This window comes from Amblyraja radiata, chromosome 9, assembly GCF_010909765.2.
Source record: "Amblyraja radiata isolate CabotCenter1 chromosome 9, sAmbRad1.1.pri, whole genome shotgun sequence".
Taxonomy (NCBI): Eukaryota; Metazoa; Chordata; class Chondrichthyes; order Rajiformes; family Rajidae; genus Amblyraja; species Amblyraja radiata.
In genome coordinates, this window is record NC_045964.1 from 29,376,673 (window position 1) to 29,403,573 (window position 26,901).

Here is a 26,901-nt window from a genome sequence, read left to right on the forward strand (position 1 = left end):
CCTCATTCCAAAGACGTGCAGGTTTGTAGGTTAATTGACTTCTGTAAATTGTTCTTAGTGTGCAGGATAGAACTAGTGTATGAGTGATCACTGGTTGGCATGGACTCTGTGGGCCGAAGGGCCGATTTCCACACTGTATCTTTAAACTAAACTAAAACATTAGCATTGCCGAATAGCTCATCATAAATATCCTCATGATCATCTTTGGCCAGAAGTCTGCTTGTACTAACCGTACAAAGCTTTTCCACTATCTGCTTGACATTATATGGAAGAAATATGTTTGCTTGGGTGTAGCTCCAAATAAGCAAGTCAAAGTCACCTGTTTAATTGGCACTGGAACCATCAATGCTAATTCACCCCTCCATTCTTGTGTGTATCATCTACTATTTGCCCTGCACTACCATATCCAAAGCTGCTCTTTCCATGGCTAGGACAAGGACAGGAGGAATATGTGAGAACCACCATCTCCAAGTCCCCAACTATTATAAGTCCTTCAACACCACTTGGCCAGAATCCTGCAACACCTTTCCTATCACCCAGTATGCCACTGCTTGTACCACAAAGACATATCCAATGCTAGCATTTATTTTGAGAGGACAAGAACATAAAAACAGGGATGGAAGGCTGCGGCTTTATAAGGCTTTGGTCAAACTGCATTTGGAGTATTGCAAGCAATTTAATATCAATATTAATATCAGTTTTATTCGTCACTTGCACGTGAAGTGCAAGTGAAATTAATTTTCAGCAGCGGTACAATGAAAAAAGAAAACACAAAAAACACAATAAAAATTTAACACAAACATTGTTAACCACATCATTGTGGTGGAAGGCACAAAATTTGCCCAGTCCCCCTCCATTTTTCCCCGTGGCCGGGACCTCAACCCTTCGCAGCCGCCGCTGCGGGCGTCCAGATGTTCAGACAAGGTAAGTCCAGATAAAGTTCAGGTAAGTTCTGAATCGATACTTCCCCACTGGAGACCGCGGCTTCAGGTTGGTGTGGCCGCAGGCCGGCGGTCGAAGATTTAAAGTCCCCGCCGCGCCGCAACCAGAAGCACCACTGACCACAGGGCCGGCTGTCAGAGCTCCTCTCCAGGGGTTCCCGGCGAGGGATCCCGGTCCGGATGGTAAGTCCCCGCCGCGCCCGCGGTAGAAGTAGGCCGCGGGCCGGCAGTCGGAGCTTCTTCTCCTCCCAGGTCCCCAACGAGGGATCCCTTGCTGCGGACGCCGCGCCATCTGGAGCTCCGCAGACCGTGGCTTCAGGCTGCTGCGGACCGAAGCGGTTTCCCCTTAACCCCCCCACACCACCCCCCACACAGGACACACAGAGAGACACCAAAAACATACATTAGGACACACTAAAAAAAAATAAAAAGTTGAAAAAACTAACGCGCTGCTAAGCCCCATATCTGAGGAAGGATGTGCTGGCACAGGAGAGAGTCCAGAGGAGGTTTCCGAGAATGATCTCAAGAATGATTCTGTTAACATATGATGAACGATTCACGGCACTTAGGCCTGTGCTCGCTGGAATTTAGACGGATGAGATGGGACCTCATTGAAACTTACCAAATAGTGAATGGCCTAGATAGTGGATGTGGAGAGAATGTTTCCACTAGTGGGAGAGTCTAGGACCAGAGGCCATAGCCTCAGAATAAAAGGATGTACCTTTAGGAAAGCGATGAGGAAGATTTTCTTTAGTCCGAGGGTAGTGAATCTGTGGAATTAATTGTCACAGAAGTCTGTAGATGCCAAGTTGATGGATATTTTTAAGGCAGAGATTGATAGATTCTTGATTAGTACGTGTGTTGAGGGTTATGGGAGAAAGCAGGAAATTGGGGTTGAGAGGGAAAGAAAGATCAGCCATGATTGAATGGCAGAGTAAACTTGATGTGCTGAATGGCCTAATTCTGCTTCTATCACTTATGAACTTATGAAAGACTGCAGCAATGCAATCTTGATGCCGATTGTTGATGGGCAATGAATGCTGGCTTATGCTGCAATGTCTAGCCCTATAAAAAGAATGACAAAAAGTTAACTAATTATGGTTGAGCTAAGTTACATTTATTCTTGGGAATTTTTCATAAAAATCTATTGCATAAAGCTTACAAAATTCAAAGCTTGGGAGCACAAACTGAAAGTAATGTTTCTCTTATTTTTAAGAAATAGACGTATGATGAACTGAAACCAAATTTGGGGTTGTGTCATGATGGCCTTACCTTTACTTAACTGCATACAGCTATTTCAGAATGCAAGTCATCTAACTGGAATTTATCAATATGACCCTGGGCATCCTTTCAGTGCATTATTATCTAAGCAGGTTACAATGTACCTAATCCACATTTGAGCTTTTATTTCAGCTTTTGCTATTACTTTCCTTAAAATAGAAAAGTCTGAGTGACTTTTTTTTGTGGAAGTTCAAAAGCTTTGCTAATAATCCACTGACGAAGATTGATCTTTTGCAGATATTTTCAAAGCAGTGTTTCAGAGTACTATGTTGTTTACACTACTGACATTCGCTGTGACTGAGACAGCTGTTATAGACAATAGGTGCAGGAGTAGGCCATTCGGCCCTTCAATCCAGCACCGCCATTCAATATGATCATGGGTGATCATCCCCAATCAGTACCCCGTTCCTGCCTTCTCCCCATATCCCCTGACTCCGCTATATTTAAGAGCCCTATCTAGTTCTCTCTTGAAAGTATCCAGAGAACTGGCCTTCACCGCCCTCTGAGGCAGAGAATTCTCACAACTCTGTGTGAAAAAGTGTTTCCTCATCTTCGTTCTAAATGGCTTACCCCTTATTGTTAAACTGTGGCCCCTGGTTCTGGACTCCCCCAACATCGGGAATATGTTTCCTGCCTCTAGCATGTCCAAATCCCTAATAATCTTATATGTTTGAATAAGATCCCTTCTCATCCTTCTAAATTTCAGAGAATACAAGCTCTCAGCATATGACAGTCCCGCCATCCCGGGAATTAACCATGTAAACCTATGCTGCATTCCCTCAATAGCAAGAATGTCCTTCCTCAAATTTGGACACCAAAACTGCACACAATACTCCACATGTGGTCTCATTAGGGCCCTGTACAACTGCAGAAGGACCTCTTTGTTCCTATACTCGACGACTCTTATTATGAAGGCCAACATGCCATTCGCTTTCTTCACTGCCTGCTGCACCTGCATGCTTACTTTCATTGACTGATGAACAAGGACCCCAGATTCCATTGTACTTCCCCTTTTCCCAACTTGACACAATTTAGATAATAATCTGTATTCCTGTTATGCTACCAAAGTGGATAACCTCACATTTATCCACATTAAACTGCGTCTGTCATGCATCTGCCCACTCACCCAAGTCATTCTGCATTCTCATAACATCCTCCTCATATTTCACATTGCTACCCAGCTTTGTGTCATCTGGAAAATTGCTAATGTTACTTTGAATCACTTCATCTAAATCATTGATGTATATTGTAAATAGCTGCGGTCCCAGCACCGAGCCTTGTGGTACCCCACTAGTCACTGCCTGCCACTCTGAAAGGGACCCGGTAATCCCTACTCTTTGTTTCCTGTCTGCCAACCAATTTTCTATCCATTTCAGCACTCTACCCCCAATACCATGTGCCCTAATTTGCCCACTAATCTCCTATGTGGGACCTTATCAAATGCTTTCTGAAAGTCCAGGTACACTACATCCACTGGACCTCCCTTGTCCATTTTCCAAGTTACATCCTCAAAAAATTCCAGAAGATTAGTCGAGCATGATTTCCCCTTCGTAAATCCATGCTGACTCCGATCCTGTTACTGATATCTAAATGTGCCGTTATTTCATCTTTTATGATTGACTCCAGTATCTTCCCCACTACTGATGTCAGGCTAACTGGTCTATAATTCACTGTTTTCTCTCTTCCGCCTTTCTTTAAAAGTGGGATAACATTAGCTACCCTCCAATCCACAGGAACTGACCCTGAATCTGTAGAACATTGAAAAATGATCACCAAAGCATCCACAATTTCAAGAGCCACTTCCTTAAGTACCCTGGGTGCAGACCATCAGGCCCTGGGGATTTATCAGCCTTCAGTCCCATCAGTCTACCCAACACCATTTCCTGCCTAATGTGGATTTCCTTCAGTTCCTCCGTTACCCCAGATCCTCTGGCCACTAGTACATCAGGAAGATTGTTTGTGTCCTCCTTAGTGAAGACGGATCCAAAGTACGTGTTCAACTCATCTGCCATTTCCTTGTTCCCCAAAATAAATTCACCTTTTTCAGTCTTCAACTTTGGTCTTAACTATTTTTCTCCTCTTCAGATACCTAAATAAGCTTTCACTATCCTCCTGTATATTCTTGGCTAGCTTAACTTCGTACCTCATCTTTTCTCCCTGCATTGCCTTTTTGGTTATCTTCTGTTGCTCTTTAAACAGTACACAAAAAATGTATCAGTATTAGTTTATTTAGCTCAGAAAGAGTTTCCAGTCTCACATTTCTGCTGTGAGAACACTCTTAATTTTATTTCTGCAATACTGCTTCTGTCCAGTCCATTCCCATTCCATGATGCCAGAGCCATTACCCACAATTTTGTTAAAACACACCCAAATTGCAGAATTATATCCATCAGGGTGACCCAGACTCTCCAACTAGACCAGATTTCTAAGTTTATTCAAATTATATTGGCTTCATTATTAGTGTCATCTTACTTACCTGATTTCTTTCTTCTCTCTTTCTGTGATGATTTACATATACATTTCTTTCAAGGTGTGTTAATTTAATTACGCATCCATTTTCTCCTTTAAAAGATAAGTGGATGTTTAAGAAAAATTGGATTTCATTACCTCGATTCTTAAAGTGGCTACAATTTGTGACAATAATTAATGTTGAATATACCGTGTTTGGTGTCTAGTGGGATTCTGTTGGTGGATGTGAACTTTTATTATTATTTCCCACAGTAGATCATACAGCTGTTGTAGAGGAAAATTTGCCCCACATAGAGTTTGGGAACAGCTCCATCCAAGAATGCAAAAAAAATGCAGAGAATTGTGGGCACAGCCCAGACCTTCACACAAACTAACCTCCGTTCCATTGACTCAATTTACACTTCACACTGCCTCGGCAAGGCAAGCCATCATAATCAAGGATCAGTCTCACCCCAGTCACTCCCTCTTCTCCCCTCTCCCATCAGGCAAGAGGTACAGAAGTGCGAAAACGTGTACCTCTAGATTCAGGGACAGTTTCTTCCCTACCCTCAGGCAACTGAATCATCCTACCATCAACTAAAGAGGTACTATTTACCCGACTGGATTTCCTCGGACTATCTTTAATCGGACTTTACTGGTCTTTATCTTGCACTAATCTGTATACTGGGGATGGCTCGATGTAATCATGTATAGTCTTAACGTTGACTGGATAGCACACGACAAAAGCTTTTTACTGTACCTCAGTGCATGTAACAATAAACTAAACTAAAGGGTAGTTAACGGAAATGCAGATGCTGGAAATGCTGCCTGGCCCTCTGAGTCACTCCAACATTTTGTGTAAACTAAAGTTAAAATTGATTTTCACCAGTAGATAGCTCCCAGATGGTGATTGGATGAAATGTTGTGGCACATTGACAAGCCCAAGAACTGATAAACCCGGGCTTAAATTAAATCCTCCACGTGTCCCTAAAGCCAGTAACCCCCCTCCCTCCCAGAATTAAAATGAACTCTAATACTATTAGCCATCTGTTTACATTTAATTATGCAAATATTGCTAATGCTGTTGTTTCATTTCCATGGTCAAATCATGACTAAAAAGCAGATACGGTCAGAAATTAACTGTATTATTTTTTCAGTTAAATCTCTTGCGGATGATCAGAGGTTTTAAAAATAACATTCGTAGAGGTCAGATCAACTTCCATTCTTTATTTATGTCGATCTCACAGTGGACAAAGTTGGCAAAATCCTTCAATAAAATTGTAATCTAACGGCTTTCTTTCAAGACCTAGAACATCACGTAGCAAATCACCAGTGATCTAATTATGGATAAGAGGAAACTTTGAACTTTGTGAAACGTATGCCAAGGAAAGAACGGAGACGAGGACCTTTTTTTTTCTCACAGAGAGTTGTGTCTGTGGAATTCTCTGCCTCAGAGGGTGGTGGAGGCCGGTTCACTGGATGCTTTCAAAAGAGAGCTAGATAAGGCTCTTAAAAATAGCGGAGTCAGGGGATATGGGGAGATGGCAGGAACGGGTTACTGATTGGGGATGATGAGCCATGATCACATTAAATGGCGTTGCTGGCTCGAAGGGCCGAATGGCCAACTCCTGCACCTATTGTTTATTGTCTATTGAAATGTGTAATATAGACTTCCTGACCCTTGGTACCACAGACGTATGATGCTGAATAATATTCTAGTTTAACGTGAAAAGAAATATCCCCTCAAAATACATCAGGTTTCCAGGGAAGTGAACTGCTAAAGTTCAATTTGTTTTTATTATAATGTGACAGAATCCAAATATATTCTCTACTTATGATTGTAGCCACAATAAAAATGGAAGGAAAGTAAAACAGACTGTTGTCGTTAACAGTGAAAACATGGACACAACATCAGTGATTTTCTTGATTGTTGGCATGGTGAAAGCTTTTCATCGAGTTTCACTTTAAACATCAGCTTGGTGCATTTTCCTGTTTGTGACTTGGCATAGATGGTAATGGATTTCCTTATGCTAAATGCCACTGAAGGGATTTTGTGACAAGGGCAGAACAGAAATCACCACCTTGGTTGATGTATAGTCTTTCCGCTGACTGGACAGCTAGCACCAAAAAAGCTTAATTGTGCCTCGGTACAGGTGACAATAAACCAACTAAATGGAACATGTTGCCACATATCGTCATAGCGGAAGGTTTTACTTCTCCACCAATTCTGAGAGAAACTGATGCTTCTCCAAGGGATGGAAAGGAATTCAAAATGTGTAGGATGCTGTAGGATGCAGATCTGGTTTGCACCGAAGATAGACACAAAATGCTGGAGTAACTCAACGAGTTAGGCAGCATCTCTGGGTGGAAGGAATTGGTGAAGTTTCGGGTCGAGACCCTTCTTCAGATGTCAGAAATCAAAACGTCAGGCAGGAAAGGATCAGCTGATTCCTTACCATGATGGCTGCTGCACCATTGGTTAAACACTTTGTTAACCCTGCCCTGCTCATTTCCAAGCCTCATGGAATAAGATTGAAAGTTCATAAATTCATAAGGTACAGGAATAGAATTAGGCCATTTGCCCCATCCTCTACTCCGTCATTCGATCATGGCTAATCTATATTTTCCTTGCAACCCCATTCTCCTGCCTTCTCCTCATAACCCCAGACATCCTTACAAATCAAGAATCTATCAATCTCCGCCATAAAAATCTTTATTGACTTGGCCTCCACAGCCATCTGTAGCAATGGATTCCAAAGATTCACTACCCTCTAACTAAAGAAATTCCTCCTCATCTCCTCTCTAAAGGTACACCCTTTTATTCTGAGGGTATGACTCTCCCACTAGTGGAAACATCTTCTCCATATCTACTCTATCCAGGCCTGTCACTATTTGGAAAATAGAGACCAAGACCAACATGGGGGAAGAAGTATTCTCTGCGCCTACACTAGCAATCAGAACCATGGTGGGCAGTGGCATGGATCAAGTATTGCTTGCCACAACCATACCTTAGACTTGATGCAAACCCCCCCCCCCCACACCCCCTCCCCCTCCCAAAAAAAAGATTCGAGACACAGTGACACATCACTTTAATTTGTTTATTTCATATTTTTTTCAATAAATTTTGTTGTTTCTTTCAACCGTTACCCATATTTTTCCATTGCTTTGGGACAGCACAGTGGCACAGCTGGTAGAGCTGCTGCCTCACAGCACTAGAGACCCTGGTTCAATACCAATCTTGGGTGCTGGCTATGTGGAATTTGCACGTTCCCCCTGTGACCAAGTGGGTTCTCTGAGTTTGTTCTCACACCCCAAAGACATGCGGGCTTGCAGGTTAATTGACCTCTGTAAATTACCCCTAGTGTCTAGAGAGTGGATGAGAAAGTGGTTTAACATAGAACTAATGTGAACGAGTGATCGATGGTCCATGTGGACTTGGTGGGCTGAAGGGTCTGTTTCTTTGCTGTAACTAAACTAAAGTAAACTAATCTCTGCTACTTGCGAACAGGTGAGAGGAGGAACTTTGGAGATGATGTGCATGCGTTCAAATAGTTTTTAAAAATTCTGAAAGTAAGCTTGATCAAATAACTAAATAGGCGTGAGAGGAAGTGGTCAGGAAAGATGCAAAAAAGAACAAAATATAGAAATGATCATGTACACGACACGTAAAAAGCAGACCGACAAACAGTAAATGTTTTTTTTGATAGATGGCACGGTGGTTTTATATGGTTGTTATAGAAATGTCTTCTTGGAAATTGCCCCTATCTTTAAATCAGTAGGCAGGCAAACAGAGCAATTAAAGGTAAAATAACTGTTAAGGGCAATATTTGGCTTTGCTGTTTCCACTTAAAATCTTGTTAAGTACAGAAAAATGATTTGTGCTAAAACTTAGTTAAATAGATGGAAAATTAAATGTAGTATATTGATGATACAGCGGGCCTATTATTATTGTGTACTTCAGCTAATGGCCTCAAATGCAAGACAGACATCTAGCATCTGTTCTTGTTAATATTATTTCAAAAGCATTACCCTGATTAAAACATCCTGTGCTGGATAAAACATCTAGACATGATCTAAGAAGCAAGTCAGAACATTGCGCAAATTTGCAAATTTTTTTTTTTCTAATTCTAAAAAAAATATTCAATTGCATTTATTCTAAGGTTCTGTGTTTGGAGCTTGGATGCTCAGGTGTTACAGATCAGCTGCCACTAAAATGTATGAAATTGACTTCAATGCTAGCATACTGTCAGTGCTTCTTGTCAAAGGTAGACACAAAATACTGGAGTAACTCAGCGGGACAGGCAGCATCTCTGGAGAGAAGGAATAGGTGGCGTTTCGGGTCGAGACCCTTCTTCAGACTGATGTCAGAGGAGTGGGCGGGACGGAGATAGAATGTTGTCGGAGACAGTAAGCGGTGGGAGAACTGGGAGGGGGGAGGGGATAGAGAGAGCAAGGGCTATTTGAAGTTGGAGAAGTCAATGTTCATACAGCTGGGGTGTAAACTACCCTAGCGAAATATGAGGTGCTATTCCTTCAATTTGCGCTGGGCCTCACTCTGACAATGGAGGAGGCCCAGGACAGAAAGGTCAGATTGGGAATGGGAGGGGGAGTTAAAGTGCTGAGCAACCGGGAGATCAGGTAGGTTAAGGCGGACTGAGCGGAGGTGTTCAGTGAAACGATCGCCAAGCCTGCGCTTGGTCGCCAATGTATCGGAGTTGACACCTAGGACAGCGGAAACAGTGGATGAGGTTGGAGGAGGTGCAAGTGATCCTCTGTCTCACCTGAAAAGACTGTCGGGGTCCTTGGATGGAGTCGAGGGGGGAGGTAAAGAGACAGATGTTGCATCTCCTGCCTTTGCAGGGGAAAGTACCCGGGGAGGGAGTGATTTGGGTGGGAAGGGACGAGTTGACCAGGAAGTTGTGGAGGGAACGGTCTTTGCGGAAAGCAGAAAGGGGTGGCGATGAGAAGATTGGGGGCCAGTAGTGGGATCCTGTTGTGCTTCTTTTCAGTTTAGTTTAATGTCACATGTACCAAAGTACAGTGAAAAGCTTTTTTTTATTGTGTGCTAACCAGTCAATGGAAAGACTATACATGATTACAATCAAGCCATCCACAGTGTACAGAAACATGATAAAGGGAATAACATGTAGTTCAAGATACTGTCCAGAAAAGTCCAATTAAATATATTCCGAGGGTTTCTAATGAGGTAGATAGTATCTCAGGACTGCTCTCTAGTTATTGATAGAATAGTTTACTTTCCTGATAACAACTGGGAAGAAACTGTCCCTGAATCTGGAGGTATACGTTTTCACACTTCTGTACCTCTTTCCTGATTGGAGAGGGGAGAAGAGGGAGTGATCGGGGTGATATTTGCCCTTCATTATGCTGGTGGCCTTGCCGAGGCAGTGTGATGTATGAATGGTGCAATGGAAGGGAGGTTGGTTTGTGTGATAAGAAAGAACTGCAGATGCTGGTTTAAATCGAAGGTCTGAAGAAGGGTCTCGACCTGAAACTTCGCCCATTCCTTTTCTCCAGAGATGCTGCCTCACCCGCTGAGTTACTCCAGCATTTTGTGCCTACCTTGGTTTGTGTGATGTTCTGTGTTATTCTAACACATTATGTATGGACAAATATTTCTTGCTTCCAATAATAAAAAGCAGGATCTATTGCTACTTGGGTCCAAAATTGAATCATTAGCACCCATTTCTCTGAATATGCAGAGAAATGAGGGATATGGGTTATGTGCAGGCAGATGAGATCAGTTTATCTTGACATCATGTTTGGCACAGGCTTTGTAGGCCAAAAGGCCTGTGCCTGTTCATGCTAATTTCTGTAGGTATATCATGTCCTTTTGGACCCACAATCGGACTTTTGCAGCGCAGGAGTCAATGATAGTAAAAGATAGTAGGAATAGGTCATGTGTCATATGGTCTCCAGTACCTAGCTCTGCCATCGCAGATTTACTTCAGCGTTCCTCTTGGGTTGTGAGCGAGGTGGGACACAATAAGGTCTCGATATGAAAATGCTGTTTTGTGTTCACTGGTTTAAGACGGCCGCTGACTTGAATTTGACGATGAGAGCCACTGTAGTGCACCCTGGCCCCTGTCTCCATCAAGGGTGTGGATGTGCAGGTTACCCAGGAGTACAAGTACCTTGGAGTTTGCCTGGACAGTAAATTGGACTGGTCCAAGAACGCTGAGGCATTGTACAAGTAGGGACAGAGCCACCTTTACTTTCTGTGGGTGCTCCGCTCTTTCAACGTCTGCAGTAAGATGCTGCAGTTGTTTTATCAATCGGTGTTTAGTTTAGAGATACAGAGCGGAAGCAGGCCCTTCGGCCCACTGAGTCCGCACCGACCAGCAATCTCCACACATTAACACTATCCTACACACACTAGGGCCAATTTACACATACACCAAGCCAATTAACATACATACCTATAAATCATTGGAGTGTGGGAGGAAACCGAAGATCTCGGAGAAAACCCACGCGATCATGGTGAAAACGTACAAACTCTGTACAGATAGCTCCCGTAGTCGGGATCGAACCCTAGTCTCTGGCAGTGCAAGTGCTGAAAGGCAGCAACTCTACCGCTGCCCACTGTGGCCGCCTGGTGGTGGTCATCATCTTCTACGCTGTCGCATGCTGGGGTAGCAGGGCGAAGGCGACGGATGCCAACAGAATCAACAAGACTGGCTTTGACTTGGGAGTGGAGTTGGATTAATTGGATGTGGTTTCGGAATGGAGGATGCTCCTCAAACTACGGAGCATCTTGGACAATACATCTCACCCCCTCCATAACACACTGGTCAACCTGAGGAGTAACTTCAGCAACAGACTGGTCCCACCAAGGTGCAGCACTTAATACCACAGGAGATCCACTTTTCCTGTGGCTATCAAACTGTACATCTCCTCCCTCTTCTGTCGTGGGGTAGACTGACTCTTTCCCCTCCCCCCCCCCCCCTATCTTTGCACATCCCTCATCCTGGGCTTTTCCACTCAATAATTTAATTTCATGTTTGTGCAATATTACATATGTGCTGGGCATCAATTAGTCACTTCAATTTCATTATTGTGACAATGCACATGACACTTTCAATGCCTTGTAGTGTATCTTTTGGCTGGTGGCAGACCAATTTCCCTCAGGGATAAATAAAGTTGCATCATATCGTATCGTAATGATAGACAATTCCATTGCGTCTGGACCAGCAAGTACATCTGGTGTTCTTTGCTGCTGTTACCGCTGTGCCCTGCTACAATGGTGGATATGTATCATTCAATGTTGTGCAGAATGGGTGAGTATAGGTGCCATATAAGGGGGGGGGGGGGGGGCATTGAGCATGAGCTGAGTTTTGTGAGGCCATTAGCAATGCTGAATATGAGATTATTGCATCAAAATCCTCTTGCGGCTCACCTCGCCTTCCAAACATTTTAGGTTTACATGCTGCAGATGATGGAAAGATGGACTTTTGCCCATCACATAGCCTTCCTCCACACGTCATCTCAACTTTCGACACGTGATTGACTGAGTGCTGCTGATTGTTTAAAGATTTTGAAGCTGTAAAAACATGGTTTCAGCACCAAACTGGACTGCTCTGTGTGTTGGTAGCAATGAATTCATTGATAATTGTCGGTCATTGTATCCAGCTACTGAACAGCACAGTGTAGGGATAGGTAGATGCTGTGTCAAAATGCTCAATATTTATGTTCAATGCTCTAGATATATATAAAAAGCCAGTCACTCTTCCTTGCAAATTGAATGGATGTGCATATTTGAAAATTTGTGGTTATCAAAAGAGCAAATCATTTTGTGCACTTTCTGTTCTATCTACTGTTAAATATAATACATAATAGAAAATTTGAATAAATTAGGCTTGTGCCTCGTGGTGGAGGCTTTTCTGAGGTGCCACAGCCGCGGTGCCCCCTTGGAAGGTTGGTCGGTAGGCGGGACCTCGTCTGAAGACTCGGTGGTCAATGGGAGTGGGAATCCTTCCGAAGGTTCGTCGATCGGAGGGACCAGGAACCCAACTAAGGCACGTCGGTTGGTGTGATTGTGAACCTGACCGAATGATCATCGGTTGGCAAGACTGGTAACCCGAACAAAAACTCGTCCAATGACGTAACCAAGAGGGAGCTGGAGGCATCGGATGTGAGGAGCGTGGGCCGGTAGGAGGGTGAATCGGGATAATACCTCCAGCGCCTTAAAGGTAGTGTGCAGGAGGCGCCCTGGGACACAGAGATGGCCAGGCAAGGGGAGGGATGTTGGTTTGCAGGAACAGCTCCAGTACACCAAGAGCAGACTGGACTATTGATATTTCAATGGAGCTCATCTCATTGTCAATGTGCAAGACACAACCAAGTTCAAGAAACTTTATAAAATTTAAAGCGGTTATTTTTTTTGCAATTCTTGACAACTGAAATAACTTTTTCTGTATGAACGGACTTATCAACTGGAAAGCATGAAACAGGACAGTTATGTTATTTTAGCCAGCATACTTTGCTGTGAGAGATGGCATCTAACATAGCTCTGGTGCACATCAAATCTCTCTGACAAGTGATCGCTGGCCACGAAACATAGGACTACTTTAATGCAGTCGATAGTGAAATGTTAATGGCCAAGTTTGGATGGAGACAGTTTTGCCACCATAAGTTAACTATTGGAAATGACGCATGGGCTGGCGGGGGGATTCTGTCAGGCTGGGAATTAAATTCTGTAAATTGGCTTCTTAAAAATGAAAATTAACTTGTAGCTTTTTGTTGAAATGCAGCAGATAAAATAACTAATGTTGTGAAATTTAATGGCGTGAGAAATCCCCACAATGCCTCTCACGTCACAAAGGTGATTGAAAATGCCCAGTCCAAACTCAATTGGGCAATTTGGATCATGGCTAAAACAGCGTTAGATGTTAATATACCAATCCACCACCTGTTTTCCATCCAATATATATGTAAATAATTGTCATTTAAAAGTTGTTTGCTTCAGGAATCTTCAGCTGAACTTAAAAGTGCTGAATAGAGATGGTCCATATTGACGATAGACACAAAGTGCTGGAGTAACTCGGCGGGACAGGCAGCATCTCTGGAGAAAATGGATAGGTGACATTTAGGATTCCTCTGACACGAGGAAGGTCAGATGAGGGGTCCTAACCCAAAACATTGCCTATCCTTTTTCTCCAGAGATACTGCTTGACCAGTTTAGTTTAGAGATAAAGCAGGGAAACAGGCCCTTTGGCCCACCATGTCTACACCGACCAGCGATCCCCACACACTAACACTATCTTACACACACTAGGGCCAATTTTACATGTATACCAAGCCAATTAACCTGCAAACCTGTACGTCTTTGGAGTGTGGGAGGAACCGAAGATCTCAGAGAAAACCCTCGCAGGTCACGGGGAGGACGTACAAACTCCGCACAGACAAGCACCCATAGTCAGGATCAAACTCGGGTCTCGGGCGCTGTAAGGCAGTAGCTCTGCTGCTACTCCACTGTCCCGCTGAGTCACTCCAGCACTTTGTGTCTAGCGTTAGTACAAACCAGCATCTGCAGTTCTTTTTATTACACGCTCCATAATGACTTGGTCTCCATTTCCATGATGGGAAAGTGATGTGAAAGTTTAAATGGCTGTACATCTATTGATGAAATAGGATATTAGAGAGCAGCAGGAAAGGTAACCAGGCTGCAGCAAAAGAGAACAGATTTTGCAGCAGATAAAGCACCAGAGCATCCTAATTAAATTACTTAAATTGATTCCCTTTAAAATCTTATTTGTTATGTGTCTGTGCATTCAAAGCAAATTTCTTTTTAGCAGAGGACTGGTAGCACAGTGGCGCCTCTGAGACCCTAAGTACAGGGATGAAAGTCGCTTCCTGACAGACTGTATGGATGTGCAGGCACTGAGGTTTGGCAGACTCTGCCAAGCTCTTGCACATTTGAGAGACTATAACAAATAAACCTGTCCATTATCTGCACAAATATTGCTGTTTATGCCACAGGTTATAAGCAATTATTAAAGATGCCCAACAGTAATGGTCGGGGGGGGGGGGGGGGGGGGGGGGGTGGGCCTGTGATTTTCCTCCTTTCCAACAAATAACTTCAACTGTAACATTGTTTATGTATATTGCAACCTGTGCAGCATCTCTAACCTTTGTAAAATGACTCTTTGCAAAGGGGTTTTTGCCAGTACAATTCCCATTACTTAATCCATTAATAGAGGCATCTGGGCCAAACGGGGTGAAATGGGACTAGGTTAGAAGGTGCATCTTGGTCAGCATGGACGAGTTGGGACAAAGAGCCTGGTTCCGTGCTGTTTCTCTCTATGATTCTAACCCTCTGTCAGTTCACCATTCTTATGGTAGATGTAGTTGCGAGTTTGCAAATAGCCTAAAATTTGAGGCTCAGAAATGAATGGGAATTTACATACTTTAAACGCATTATAGAGAAAAAAACATTGGGAAAAGACAACAAGAATGGCAGAGAAACCAACCAATGAACTCACATTTCAGACAAGGGTCTGAGATATCATCCTAAATCTGGACTGTTGCCTGAGAAACACTCATGACTTGATCTAACTGGAGGCATTTAAAATGGTACAAATGGCCAAATAACTGATAATAAATCATTCAAATACTTTAACCTCAATTAATTAAAAACATTTAGGTAAAATAAAATTAAAATAAAATATTGTCTGGACGTTTCTCTTGGGATCTTTTTAAAGATGAGTTTAGATTCAGCCCCTCTACATGGTACATGTTACTCAGCTACTGAGCTTGGTGGTGAACTGGAAACATGGCGACTCTTGTATATTGTCTCAGTGTAATCTACTGTTCTTACACTTTTGTACTTAAGTATGATTGTGCCTATGTATAGCAAGATTGTTTACACTGAAATGAATGCAAAAAAATAATTTCACTGTACCTAGGTACATGTGACAATGCAACCACCAGCTCAGTGTGTGTCATTGTGCTGGTAGCGAAGGCAGAATCAAGTTGGACAGTAAAGAGGAGAATGGAACACACAATGTAGAGCAGTACAGTGCAGGAACAGGCCCTATGGCCCACAATGTTTGTGCCATACATGATGCCAGGTTAAACTGATCTAATCTGCCAGTACATAATCCATATCCCTCTATTCCCTGCACTTCCATGTGCCTGTCTAAAGGCCTCTTAAACACCACTATTGTATCTGCCTTCACCACCACCCTTGGCAATGCATTCCTGGCCCACACCACTCTCGCTAAAAAAAAAAACCTTATCCCGCACATCTCCATTAAAATTTATCCTTCTCACCTAACTATGCCCCCTAGTTTTGGACAATTCCACCCTGGAGAAAAAGGTTCTGATTGTCTACCCTATCTATTCCAAGTCTACCCTATCTATGTCAAAATAGGTTTCTGCTGCTGAGCCAGAAATTACATCTTGGTTGGGCATCTGCTAAGAAAATATGCAATATCACAGTTATATTTCTAAGAACATGCATAATAAGAGGATAATAAGAGGTGAACCTGGCATTGTACATTTTGTTTCAATATAAATGTCATTTAATTTAGAGAATCAGTTCTTATTATCGAATCCATGTCACAAGATTAGAAATTGTTCAGCCAGACCTTAACATACTTCTCAGCATCTGTATACAATGGCGTCTTGCGCTTCTTGTGGGTAGTGGCGGAAAGATTGGTGGAAACAGAGCCGCGATGTGAAGGCTCTTTCCTTGACCCCAGAGAATCAGTTAAATTAAAAGTTTTAAAATACCTTGTCTTCAGAACTGTTTACATGTTCAATACCTCATGTGATGAGAACTAAATCCCTCTAATACTTTGTGGTGTAAACACCGTAATTGCTGTATTAGAATTTATACTCCGCTTCACCAGCACAAGCACAAAAAATGTATTTTTTGATTGATGATGGTGTTTTCTTTCTAAATTTTTTATTGTGTAAGAAGTGGAGAATTAAGACTTGTGAAAGGCAGCGGTTTTACTCCCACTTTGGAAAAATAAAATCTGGCACAATCTTCAATAGAAACAGTTCATTGGAAGACCTATGGAAACCTAATTTATAGATTTAACCTCACTGCCCATTAAAGGAAAAATGAAACCAAAGGCTCCCAAAATGTTAAGGTTTTTTGTAGAGACAAGAATCTACAGATGTTTTTTTTACAAAAAAAAACACAAAGTGCTGGAGTAACTCAACAGGGTCAGGCAGCATCCATGGAGAACATGGATAGTGGTGTGTTGCATCAGGAACAAAGGTCTTATCTTCTTTGTTGAGGAAGAGCTGAGAGCTTTCATGTTTTCATGACATTTCTCAATACACATCATAAAATACAGATTAAACACATTCCACCCACTGTTCTATGTGGGGCATTGATATGGGTCAAGTCCTGCCGTGTTCTATAGGAATAACGTTGTAGTATAATTAGAATATTTTTTATGAAAGCAAACTCATTCTTTTATTTGTATTTGAACACTAAGTGTATTGTTTTTCAAATTTCTAAATTTAATTGTAATACACCCACATTTTGTTAGTCCTGAGAGTAGTGTTGAAAGTGCGTTATACGTTCTTTTACTCTTTCCCTTATACATATTTATTTTTTTACTAATAAAGCAAAAACTGATGATTTGACGTGGTTGCAAAAGTGTTTGCACGTGGTACCAAATATCCATTTTAAATGTGAAGCTCGAACAGAAACACCGATGGCTATTTAACAAAAAATAATGCTCTTGTCTTTTGCAGGTTTGTCAGTTTGTAAAGGTAGCTTTTCGTGTCATGAATTAATTAATTAGTAGGTCTGCGTGGACTTGCAGTAATTTATTATTTCAGGACTGAATGTGAACACAGCACTGTATTATATTGTAAGGAATATATGGCCAGAATTAACATATCGAGCCTTACTTCGGGCGTTCAGTCATTTTAAGGAAAAAACAGAATATGTACTTCCTCCCCTAATAGTTACATGTAATATTGGCAATCTGCCACTGTTCAGAATTAAATGAGAGGATTATGTTGGATTTTGTTTCTTTCAGGATTTAGGGCTGGCTTCAGCTTAGCCTCTGTTACATTGGTATTAAACTAAATGCATTTCTGTGAAAGAGTTCATCCTTTAGCTGTTGTGACTTTGGAGTGACTTCCAAATCAATCAAATCAAATTCCTGTACTGAGATTAATGACTATTTCGAAAACTATTAGAGGTGAATAGTCAGACTTGCTGCCAAAACAATTGCATCAAAATTGAAAGAAACATTGCTTACTGTATTTATCCGTTTGTTTATTATGTAATCTCATTGAATACCCTTAAACGCAGGGCAACATAAATATTTCTGGTTTGTACTTCCTTTAGATTCCTTTACTTTGGTAATAGTTTATACAAGGGATCGGTCAGTGGTAAAGCAAGGCTTTATCATCCATCCATGGTTATCCTAAAGTTGGTGATTATATATTTCTGGGAACCACTGCACGCCATGTGATGCTTGTAATCTACTTACACCCTAGCCCAGGATTTTTACCAGGTATGGGATAGTGCTGGTTTTCCAAGTCAGTTGGTGGGCAGTGTGCAAGTGTAGGTGCTTTTGCTTACCTACTGCCACCTTCTGGGTGATATAAGTTGCATGCTTCAGATGTGCCGATGAAGAAACATTAGTGAATTGTTCTGATGTCTGTTACAGATGACATTCTTATTGTCATGCTTTGCCAGTGATGGTGGGAGTGATTGTTGAGGATGGTAGAAGAGGTGGCAAGAAAGTGAAGTGATTTGTTCTGGATAGTATTCAGCGTTGTGTAGGAAGGAACTGTAGATGCTGGTTAAACCGAAGATAGACACAAAAAACTGGATTAACTCAGCGGCTCAGGCAGTATCTCTGGAGAGAAGGAATGGGTAAAGTTTCAGGTCGACCCTTTTTCAGACCTCTGAAGAAGGGTCTCGACCCGAAACTTCACCCATTCGTTCTCTCCAGAGATGCTGCCTGTCCCGCTGAGTTACTCCAGCTTTTTGTGTCTAGTATTGAGCTTGTTGGGAATTTCTAAGGTGCGCTCATGCGGGCAAGCGGAGTGTCCTCCATCACATTGCCGACTTCTCGGTTGGTGGAACAGTTTTATCACTTGCCACAGTTTATTAAGCTTTGTAATTTGTAGGTTTGTGAGCACTATATAGCTGGTCCAGCACGGCTTTACAAAGGTGACTCATCATTAGCCCAGCCTGTTGATGGGGGGGGGGGGGGGGTGATGCAACTATAGTGACACCCTTTAATTTCATTAGTTTAGAGAGAGAGCATGGAAATACGTCCTTCGATCCGTGACAACCATCGATCCACTTGTTCTATGCTATCCAACTTTCTCATACACTCCCTGAACACCAGGGGCAATTAACAGAGGGAAATTAATCTACAAACCCGTGCATCTTTCGGATGTGGTAGGAAACCCATGCAATAATGGGAAGAACGTGCAAACTCCATACAGTCAGCACCCGAGGTCAGGATTGAATGAGGTTCTCTGGCACTTTGAGGCAGCAGCTCTACCAGCTGCTCCACTGTTCCATCCTTTAATGTCAAGGGAATATGACAAGAAACCCTCCCAGCCCAAAACGGCACCTATCCATGTTCTCCAGAAGTACTGCCTGACCCGCTAAGTTACTCCATCACTTTGTGTCTTTTATTTTCCTGTTGGAGATGGCCATAACAAGATACTTGTGTGACTGGCTCATGTGCAGAACTTGGTGTATGCGGCTCAGGCTAGTGGAGATGAACATTTTCCCACTTACACCAGGCCACTCAAGGGCTTCTATCCCTTTGTTCACCTTTTGCTCTTTGCCCTCCCCACCCCTTGCCCTTGTAACAAACTAATCACCCTCCCCTCATCTGCCCATCACCCACATGCATGTCTATCTCGGTTTCTTCTTCCTTAGCCTACCCTTCCGATCCCCTCCCCACCTGGTTGCATCTGACCATCATTCCTCACTTATCTGGTTCAATTTATCAGCCTCTGCCCTCTATCCTTCCCTCTTCCTTCCTCCACCTGTATCCATCTGCCTAAAATTTTATTTTTCTCTTTTGTTGTTTTCATCTATCACGTACCAACTTCAGTATCAACACTCTCCCTCTCCCTTAAGGGCCTGTCCCATGTTCACGACCTAATTCACAACCTTTTTTACTCGTCGCCATTTTTCATCAGGCTAGAAAAACGCCCTGACCTACTTGATGCCACGAGTACCTACGACTAGCATCACGACCTACCTACGACCTCCTATGACCTCGTGACGACCATGCTGCGAGTATGAGTCAAGGGCAAACTCGGCAGAGGTTGTGAAAGTGGGACAGGCCCTTTACCGGGTTAATCAGTTCATCATATCCCTCCCCATGTGCTTCTACATATCACCAAGCAATCTGCCGCATCACCCCCTCTCATTTAATTATATTGGCTTTCTTCCCTCCACACTCTCAGTCCTGATGCAGGGTCTTGAAGTGAAACGTCCACCATCCCTTTGCTAATCTGCTAAATTCTTTCAGGAGTTTATCTTTTGCTCCAAGATCCAGCATCTGCAGTCTCTTGAGTTTACCTCTCTACTTTGTACATTATTGGGAAGGAAGAATAGTTGAACTTGGGTAGTGCCCTGAGGGACTCTTACAACTTAACTCGAAGCTTAGCAGATTAGCCTCCAACACAAAAATCAACATATTTTGTGAGTGGTAGAAATCAAACTGAAGAGTTGTCGCTTGTAGTCAACAGACCTACTATATCATTTGGCTCTTTGCCAATTTTTTTTGTTCTGAAAGATAATCTGGGATCTTTTTTATATTAAGAGGTATGACTTTAGTGATACAGCGCGGAAACAGGCCCTTTGGCCCACCGACTCCACGCTGACCAACGATCGCCCTGTACATTAACACTATCGTAAACCACTAGGGGCAATTTTACAATTTTTACCGAAGCCAATTAACCTACAAATCTGTACACCTTTTGAGTGTGGGAAGAAACCGGAGCACTTGGGGAAAACCCATGCAGTCACAGGGAGAATGTTCAAACTTTGTACAGACAGCACACATAGTCAGGATCAAACACAGATCTCTGGCGCTGTAAGGCAGCAACTCTACCACTGAACCACTGTGCTGTCCCATGTTTGATTTGAATGAATATCACTGCTGATATTGTGATTTATCAGTTTGACACAATCGGTTTCATATCTTTCTTTTTGCAGTTAAGATCCAAGAAGCAAAATCCAGAGCAAAATGATCACATCATTGATTCAACTACAGAGTCTCGCCTCACTGGTCACCTGTCAATAAATCCATTGAACAAATATCACAAAGCCGGGTGTTTGGAACCCAAGAGTGCCTTCAATCAGAAAAGAACCAACCACGTTCCAAGGTAGCATTCTATGATCTGCATTCATTATTGGAAAATGGGTTATGCTGCATTTAGTGTTGGTGCATCACCTCATTACAAAATGGTTTTGTCAGTGCATTCGGATCTGGTTCACTGAGGCTAAACGATTCATCAACGAATGTATAAACAAGGAACTGCAGAAGCTAGTTTACACAAAATGCTGAAGTAACAATTATTTCTCTCCTCCCCCTTCTACATCCCTTCACAATTCACAACTTTTCAATCCTGTCTCACACCTTCTTTCATCTCTGGCCTTTGTTCCAACCATCTGCCGATCAAAGCTTCCTTTGCCTGTTTCCACCTATTACCTGCCAGGCTTTGTCCTGCCTCTGTTCTCTTCCAGCTTTCTCTCCCCCATCCCCCTTACAGTCTGAGGGTCTCGACCCGAAACGTCACCTCTCCATGTTCTACAGAGATGCTACCTGACCCATTGAGTTACTCCAGCCATTTGTGTCAACCAATGAGATCCTACCCATTGAATAACTACTGAAAAGGTGTTTGCTGAAACCAAACTAATAAATACAACACAGAGAATATAGATTTATGGCAGCTCGGTGGCGCAGTTGCTCCCATTAAGCACAAAAGTCCCGGGTTCGACCCGGACTACAGATGCTGAATGTACAATGTTTGTATGTTCTCTCTGTGACCACATGGGTTTTCTCCGGGTGCTCTGGTTTCCCCTCATATGCCAAAGACATACAGATTTGTAGGTTAATTGGCTTCAGTGAGAAAATTTGTAAATCGTTCCAAGTGTGTAGAATAGTGTTGGTGTATAGGACAATTGCAGGTCGGTGCGGACTTGGTGGGCCAAAGTGCTTGTTTCCATGTTTTATCTCTAAACTAAACTAAACAGATACCTGACAGAAACATATTCCTGAAAGCAAAGGAAAGATTGTGCAGTAAGATGGTTCTTTCAGTGGCATCAATGTTTGAGCTCCTGCTAAGAATAAAGATGTGAAATGTATTATTTCTATAATTGTGTTTATAATAATATATAAAATATGTACGAAAGCCTTGTTTCTTAACTGGATGCGTGAAGACGTGGCTCAACTGAGAGACACCAGGGTGTTATCGGCATTGCTGCTGCAGTATAGCTCCACGATTGATTTGAGAACATTATTACAGGCTTGAAGGGGTTTTAAAACAAGAGATTAATGCTGGTGTTATTAGCAGATGACTGCTTAAAGTACACCGCATAAGCAAAATACCATGGTTTATTTTAAATGGATTAATGCAGCTGTTAAAACTGAGTGTTCAATCATTAACATAGTCAACCGTAATTTCTAGGCGTTAATCTGTATTTTGCCTTCACTGTTCCTCATACGGCAGCCTGTTGTTGGTCACTCGTGCTGATGTAACCTCGAAATGAAACCTATCAAGTTCACTAATGCAATGAACGACAAAATGCATCATTTTCTAATATTATTTTCCATGATCTCTCTATGAGTCACTGGTGTACAAAACAGAATGAAAAGTATAGCCGGCCAAGCAACTTTTCATGAAAAGAAGTTAGGAGGGAGCCGTTGGAGATGTGAGACGCAAGGAGCAAGGGCCGGTAGGAGGTTGAACCAACCTCGTTCCAAGGTAGCATTCTATGATCTGCTGCGCCTTCAGGGTTGGCTGCAGGAGGTTCCCCCCAGGACACAAATGACCGGGCATGGAGAGGGATGTCAGTTAGTGGGCTGGATCAGGATTTGCTCTGGTGGACTGAGCGCACAGGCGGACTGGACTTTGGAAATTGTGTCAAAACATGGCGGCTCCTGCAGGTGTAAAAATAATGTCACTGTGCATTTGCACACGAGACAAATAAAGCAGCATTGAAGTTATAGAATTACAGAGTCATGCAGCATGGACAGCCCTTTGCCCCAATTCACCCAAGACAGGCAAGAAAGCCATAGTTTCTTGATTTTCTTGCTACGGAACAAGAAAACCAAGTTTTGACCGTAGTCTGCTTTGACTCATATCCCTTATATACATCAATTCTAAAATAATAAACAAAAGGACACCATTTTTATTCTCATCTCGTAGTCATTTCTGGAGATTTTAGGATGTCGATGAAAACTTCATTAAGGGCAGGTATCAGTTCTCAAGTTAACCTTAACAACTATTGAGTCAAATTCAGAGGTTGTTGTACGCTGATCAGTGCTCATCTAAACTAACTCTCAGGTCATCGACCCTAATGAAACAACTATGTGTGTTCCAAAGGTCTGTCAGTGTGAAGCCTTGTATGTACTTAAATTTAATCATCACTGGATGAAAAAATAGTAAATTAGTCATATTAGTTTAAATCTCCACATAGATTTACAAGAACGTGCAAACTATTTAATATCAGGAATATTTCTGAAGGTGATATGGCAATTATTACTTGTAGTTGTTGAAATTATCATAAAGTATGAGACTGAAAAGGGTGAATTTATTATGGGGAACAAGTAAATGGCAGAAGCGTTTAACAGGTACTTTGGATCTGTCTTCACTAAGGAGGACACAAACAATCTTCCTGATGTACTAGCCAGAGGATCTGGGGTGACGGAGGAACTGAAGGAAATCCACATTAGGCAGGAAATGGTGTTGTGTAGACTGATGGGACTGAAGGCTGATAAATCCCCAGGGCCTGATGGACTGCATCCCAGGGTACTTAAGGAGGTGGCTCTAGAAATCGTGGATGCTTTGGTGAACATTTTTCAATGTTCTACAGATTCAGGGTCAATTCCTGTGGATTGGAGGGTAGCTAATGTTATCCCACTTTTTAAGAAAGGCGGGTGAGAGAAAACAGTGAATTATAGACCAGTTAGCCTGACATCGGTGGTGGGGAAGATGCTGGAGTCAATCATAAAAGATAAAATAGCAGCATATTTGGATAGCAGTAACAAGATCGGAGTCAGCATGGATTTACGAAGGGGAAATCATGCTTGACTAATCTTCTGGAATTTTTTGAGGATGTAACTAGGAAAATGGACAAGAGAAGGCCAGTGGATGTAGTGTACCTGGACTTTCAGAAAGCATTTGATAAGGTCCCACATAGGAGATTAGTGGGCAAAATTAGGGCACATGGTATTGGGGGTAGAGTGCTGACATGGATAGAAAATTGGTTGGCAGACAGGAAACAAAGAGTAGGGATTAACGGGTCCCTTTCAGAATGGCAGGCAGTGACTAGTGGGGTGCCAGGGACGTGCGGTAAGGGGAGGCAGAGCATCACCTGTCATACTCCAATGAAAATAGCTGTTACGAAAAGTAAAGAAAAATAATAAAATAAAATAAATATAAAGATTTCTCCACTGAGCTGTGTTATAAATGTAATTTCTCTATGAATCCAATCAATTTTTATAGTCAAAATCGCCAAATTTGCAGAGCTCCGTTGCAAATACAGGGAGAGACGAGAGGTGAGGCAGCGACAAGCTGAGCCTCCCCTCTGATTGCGCAATCCCTCAGAAACTGGATGGAGTGCGGGCAATAAGCATGTGCCTGTTACTATCTCTCTGTATGTCACCAATGTAATGTTTGTAAACCCCTTCATTACATGTCCTCGCCTTCCGTAGTCCAGGTAACTTATTTCACGTATAAAGATATTAAATTTAGGCTCGCTGGTCTCATCATAAAACTGCAATGAAAAAGCACCAGGGGAGGCAGCTGTCACATCTGCCTCACTGAGGGGGGCGTGTCTTGAGCCCAGTGGAGGGAGAGCGAGCATCAATTACGTAGGCTCAGCCCACGTAATTGATGCTGCCTCGCTCTCCTTCCACATTAGCTAGCTTCAGCAGCGGCGGCGAAGCATTGGACTCCACCGCGGAGCAAGCAATGCCTTACCAGGGTCGCCGCGTTGGAGCTCCGGAGTGCTGGGACCGCCGACTTTGAACACCGTGGAGCTGTGGTCTGGGGAGCTTCCAGCCGCGGGCGGCGCTGACTTTAACATCGCGGAGCCCTGGGATCTCTCACCGAGGCCGCCAGCATTGAATCTCCGCCCAGCTCGACCTGTGGATTTCGGAAGCCGTGGTCTCCGGTAGGAAGCGGCCAATTAGGAGGCTCTGGGCCGCTGAGAGTGTTCTTCAGTTCGATGGCCTGAAACATCGGGCCCGTAGCGGCGACTGCGGAGGCCTCAATAGGCCCCGACCACGGGGTGAACAGAGGAAGAGACTGAACTTTGGTGCCTTCCCTCACAGTGGAGACGTTGATCTGCTGTGGGGGGATGTTTTTTATGTTTAATGTTAAATTCTAAAGTGTTGTGTTTATCATTTTTGTGTGCTGCATAAGTGCATGGTAACTCAAATTTCACTGCACCAATTGGTGTATGTGACAATAAATGTCCTTTGTCCTTTAGCTCTAGCAAAAAATTTCCAGCAGCTGCAAAAATGGAAAACATTATATCTAACCTTGAAAATGTCTCAAAATTGGACTTTCAATCAATACAGGGAGTGATTAACACTGGAAGATCAATGCTTGAGCTTAAGGACCTAGTTCAAACGAAGGGACAGAAAACACGGTTGTTTCAAATGTAGTGGTACCAACGAAAAAACTGGCTGTGTGGCTGTGCTACGAAGAATCGCCTTTACTGCTTTTCCTGCCTTCTGTTCTCCACTACCGACCACGTTTGGACTAACGCGGGATTTTGTGACTTGAAAAATCTACCAAGGAGCCTCAAAAAACATGAAAAATCGACAACTCACTTTCAAAGCCAAATTGCTTTAAAAACCTTTGGAGCTTCAAGGATAGATCTGGCTTTGAATGAACAGCGGAGATTAAATGCCCTGCCCGCCCACTCCACCCTCCAGGAAAACAGTGAGATTTTAAAATAATTTATTAATGCGACCTGCTTCCTAGCCAAACTGGAATTAGCATTTCGTGGTAACGATGAGAGTGCAAGCTCTTCTAATTGTGATAACTATGTGGAGCTATTACATGCTTTTGCTGAGAAAGATGAAAAGTTAGCTAGACATTTGGAGGACATCCACTGTGTTTTCAGGCTCATCAAACAGAATACAGAACGATTTAATCGAAGCAGTCGGTGATGTTATTAGAAATGATATCAAAGAGGAGATTAATGCAGCCCCATTTGTTGCAGTCGAAGTAGACGAGACAACGCATGTCACAAACAAAGCCCAGGTCTCTGTAGTTTTGCATTATGTGGCTAAAAGTGAGGTGACTTGTGAGGTGAGGGAGGTGTTCTTGGGATTTGATGATGTGAGTGATGACAGACGAGCATTGGCTATTGCTGATTATGTTTTGGGAGTGATGGGGAAATACAATTGCATTGAAAAGCTGGTAGCTCTGACTTACGGCGGAGCCTCAGTGATGGCATCAGATCTTAATGGGGTGCAGGCCAAGATTAAAGAAAATGTACCCGAAGCCACGTTTACCCATTGTTATGCACACAAATTGAACCTGGTGCTCTCGCATTCAGCAAAATATTGGCCTGAGTGTAAAACGTTTTTTAAAACAGTTGAGGGACTTGCGACGTTTTTCAATAAGTCGACCAAGCGCACCCACCTACTGGACAATGTCGTGAAGCGATGTTAACCAAGAGCAGGGCCCACGAGATGGAGCTCATATTCCAGACTAGTGCAGCCGATCAGCATGTACCAATCTGATCTGCGTGTTGTGTTCCGGATTATGAACGAAAATCCCGATGGTTGGGACAATGACACCCTGATGATGGCCGCCGGATATGATCTCTGGCTGTCAAAAGCATCAACCTGCTTCTTCATAATGGCATATGAGGGCATTTTCAATGAAACCGATGCACTCTTTTGTGTGCTGCAGAAGAAAGTAATGGACATTGGATTCTGCTGAGCGCGAATCCGCGACACAATGTCAAGTCAAGTCACATTTATTTATATAGCACATTTAAAAAACAACTCTCGTT

At 42.8% G+C, this 26,901-nt stretch overlaps 1 protein-coding gene across 1 annotated transcript in view; it reads left to right on the forward strand.

Moving 5' to 3' along the window:
• Positions 1 to 26,901, forward strand: part of LOC116976912 — a 73,202-nt gene that overhangs the window by 21,089 nt on the left and 25,212 nt on the right. Inside the window, exon 8 of the mRNA XM_033026970.1 lies at positions 20,857 to 21,026. Within this exon, the coding sequence (XP_032882861.1) occupies positions 20,857 to 21,026 (170 nt within the window). The remainder of the gene's footprint in view (positions 1 to 20,856; positions 21,027 to 26,901) is intronic.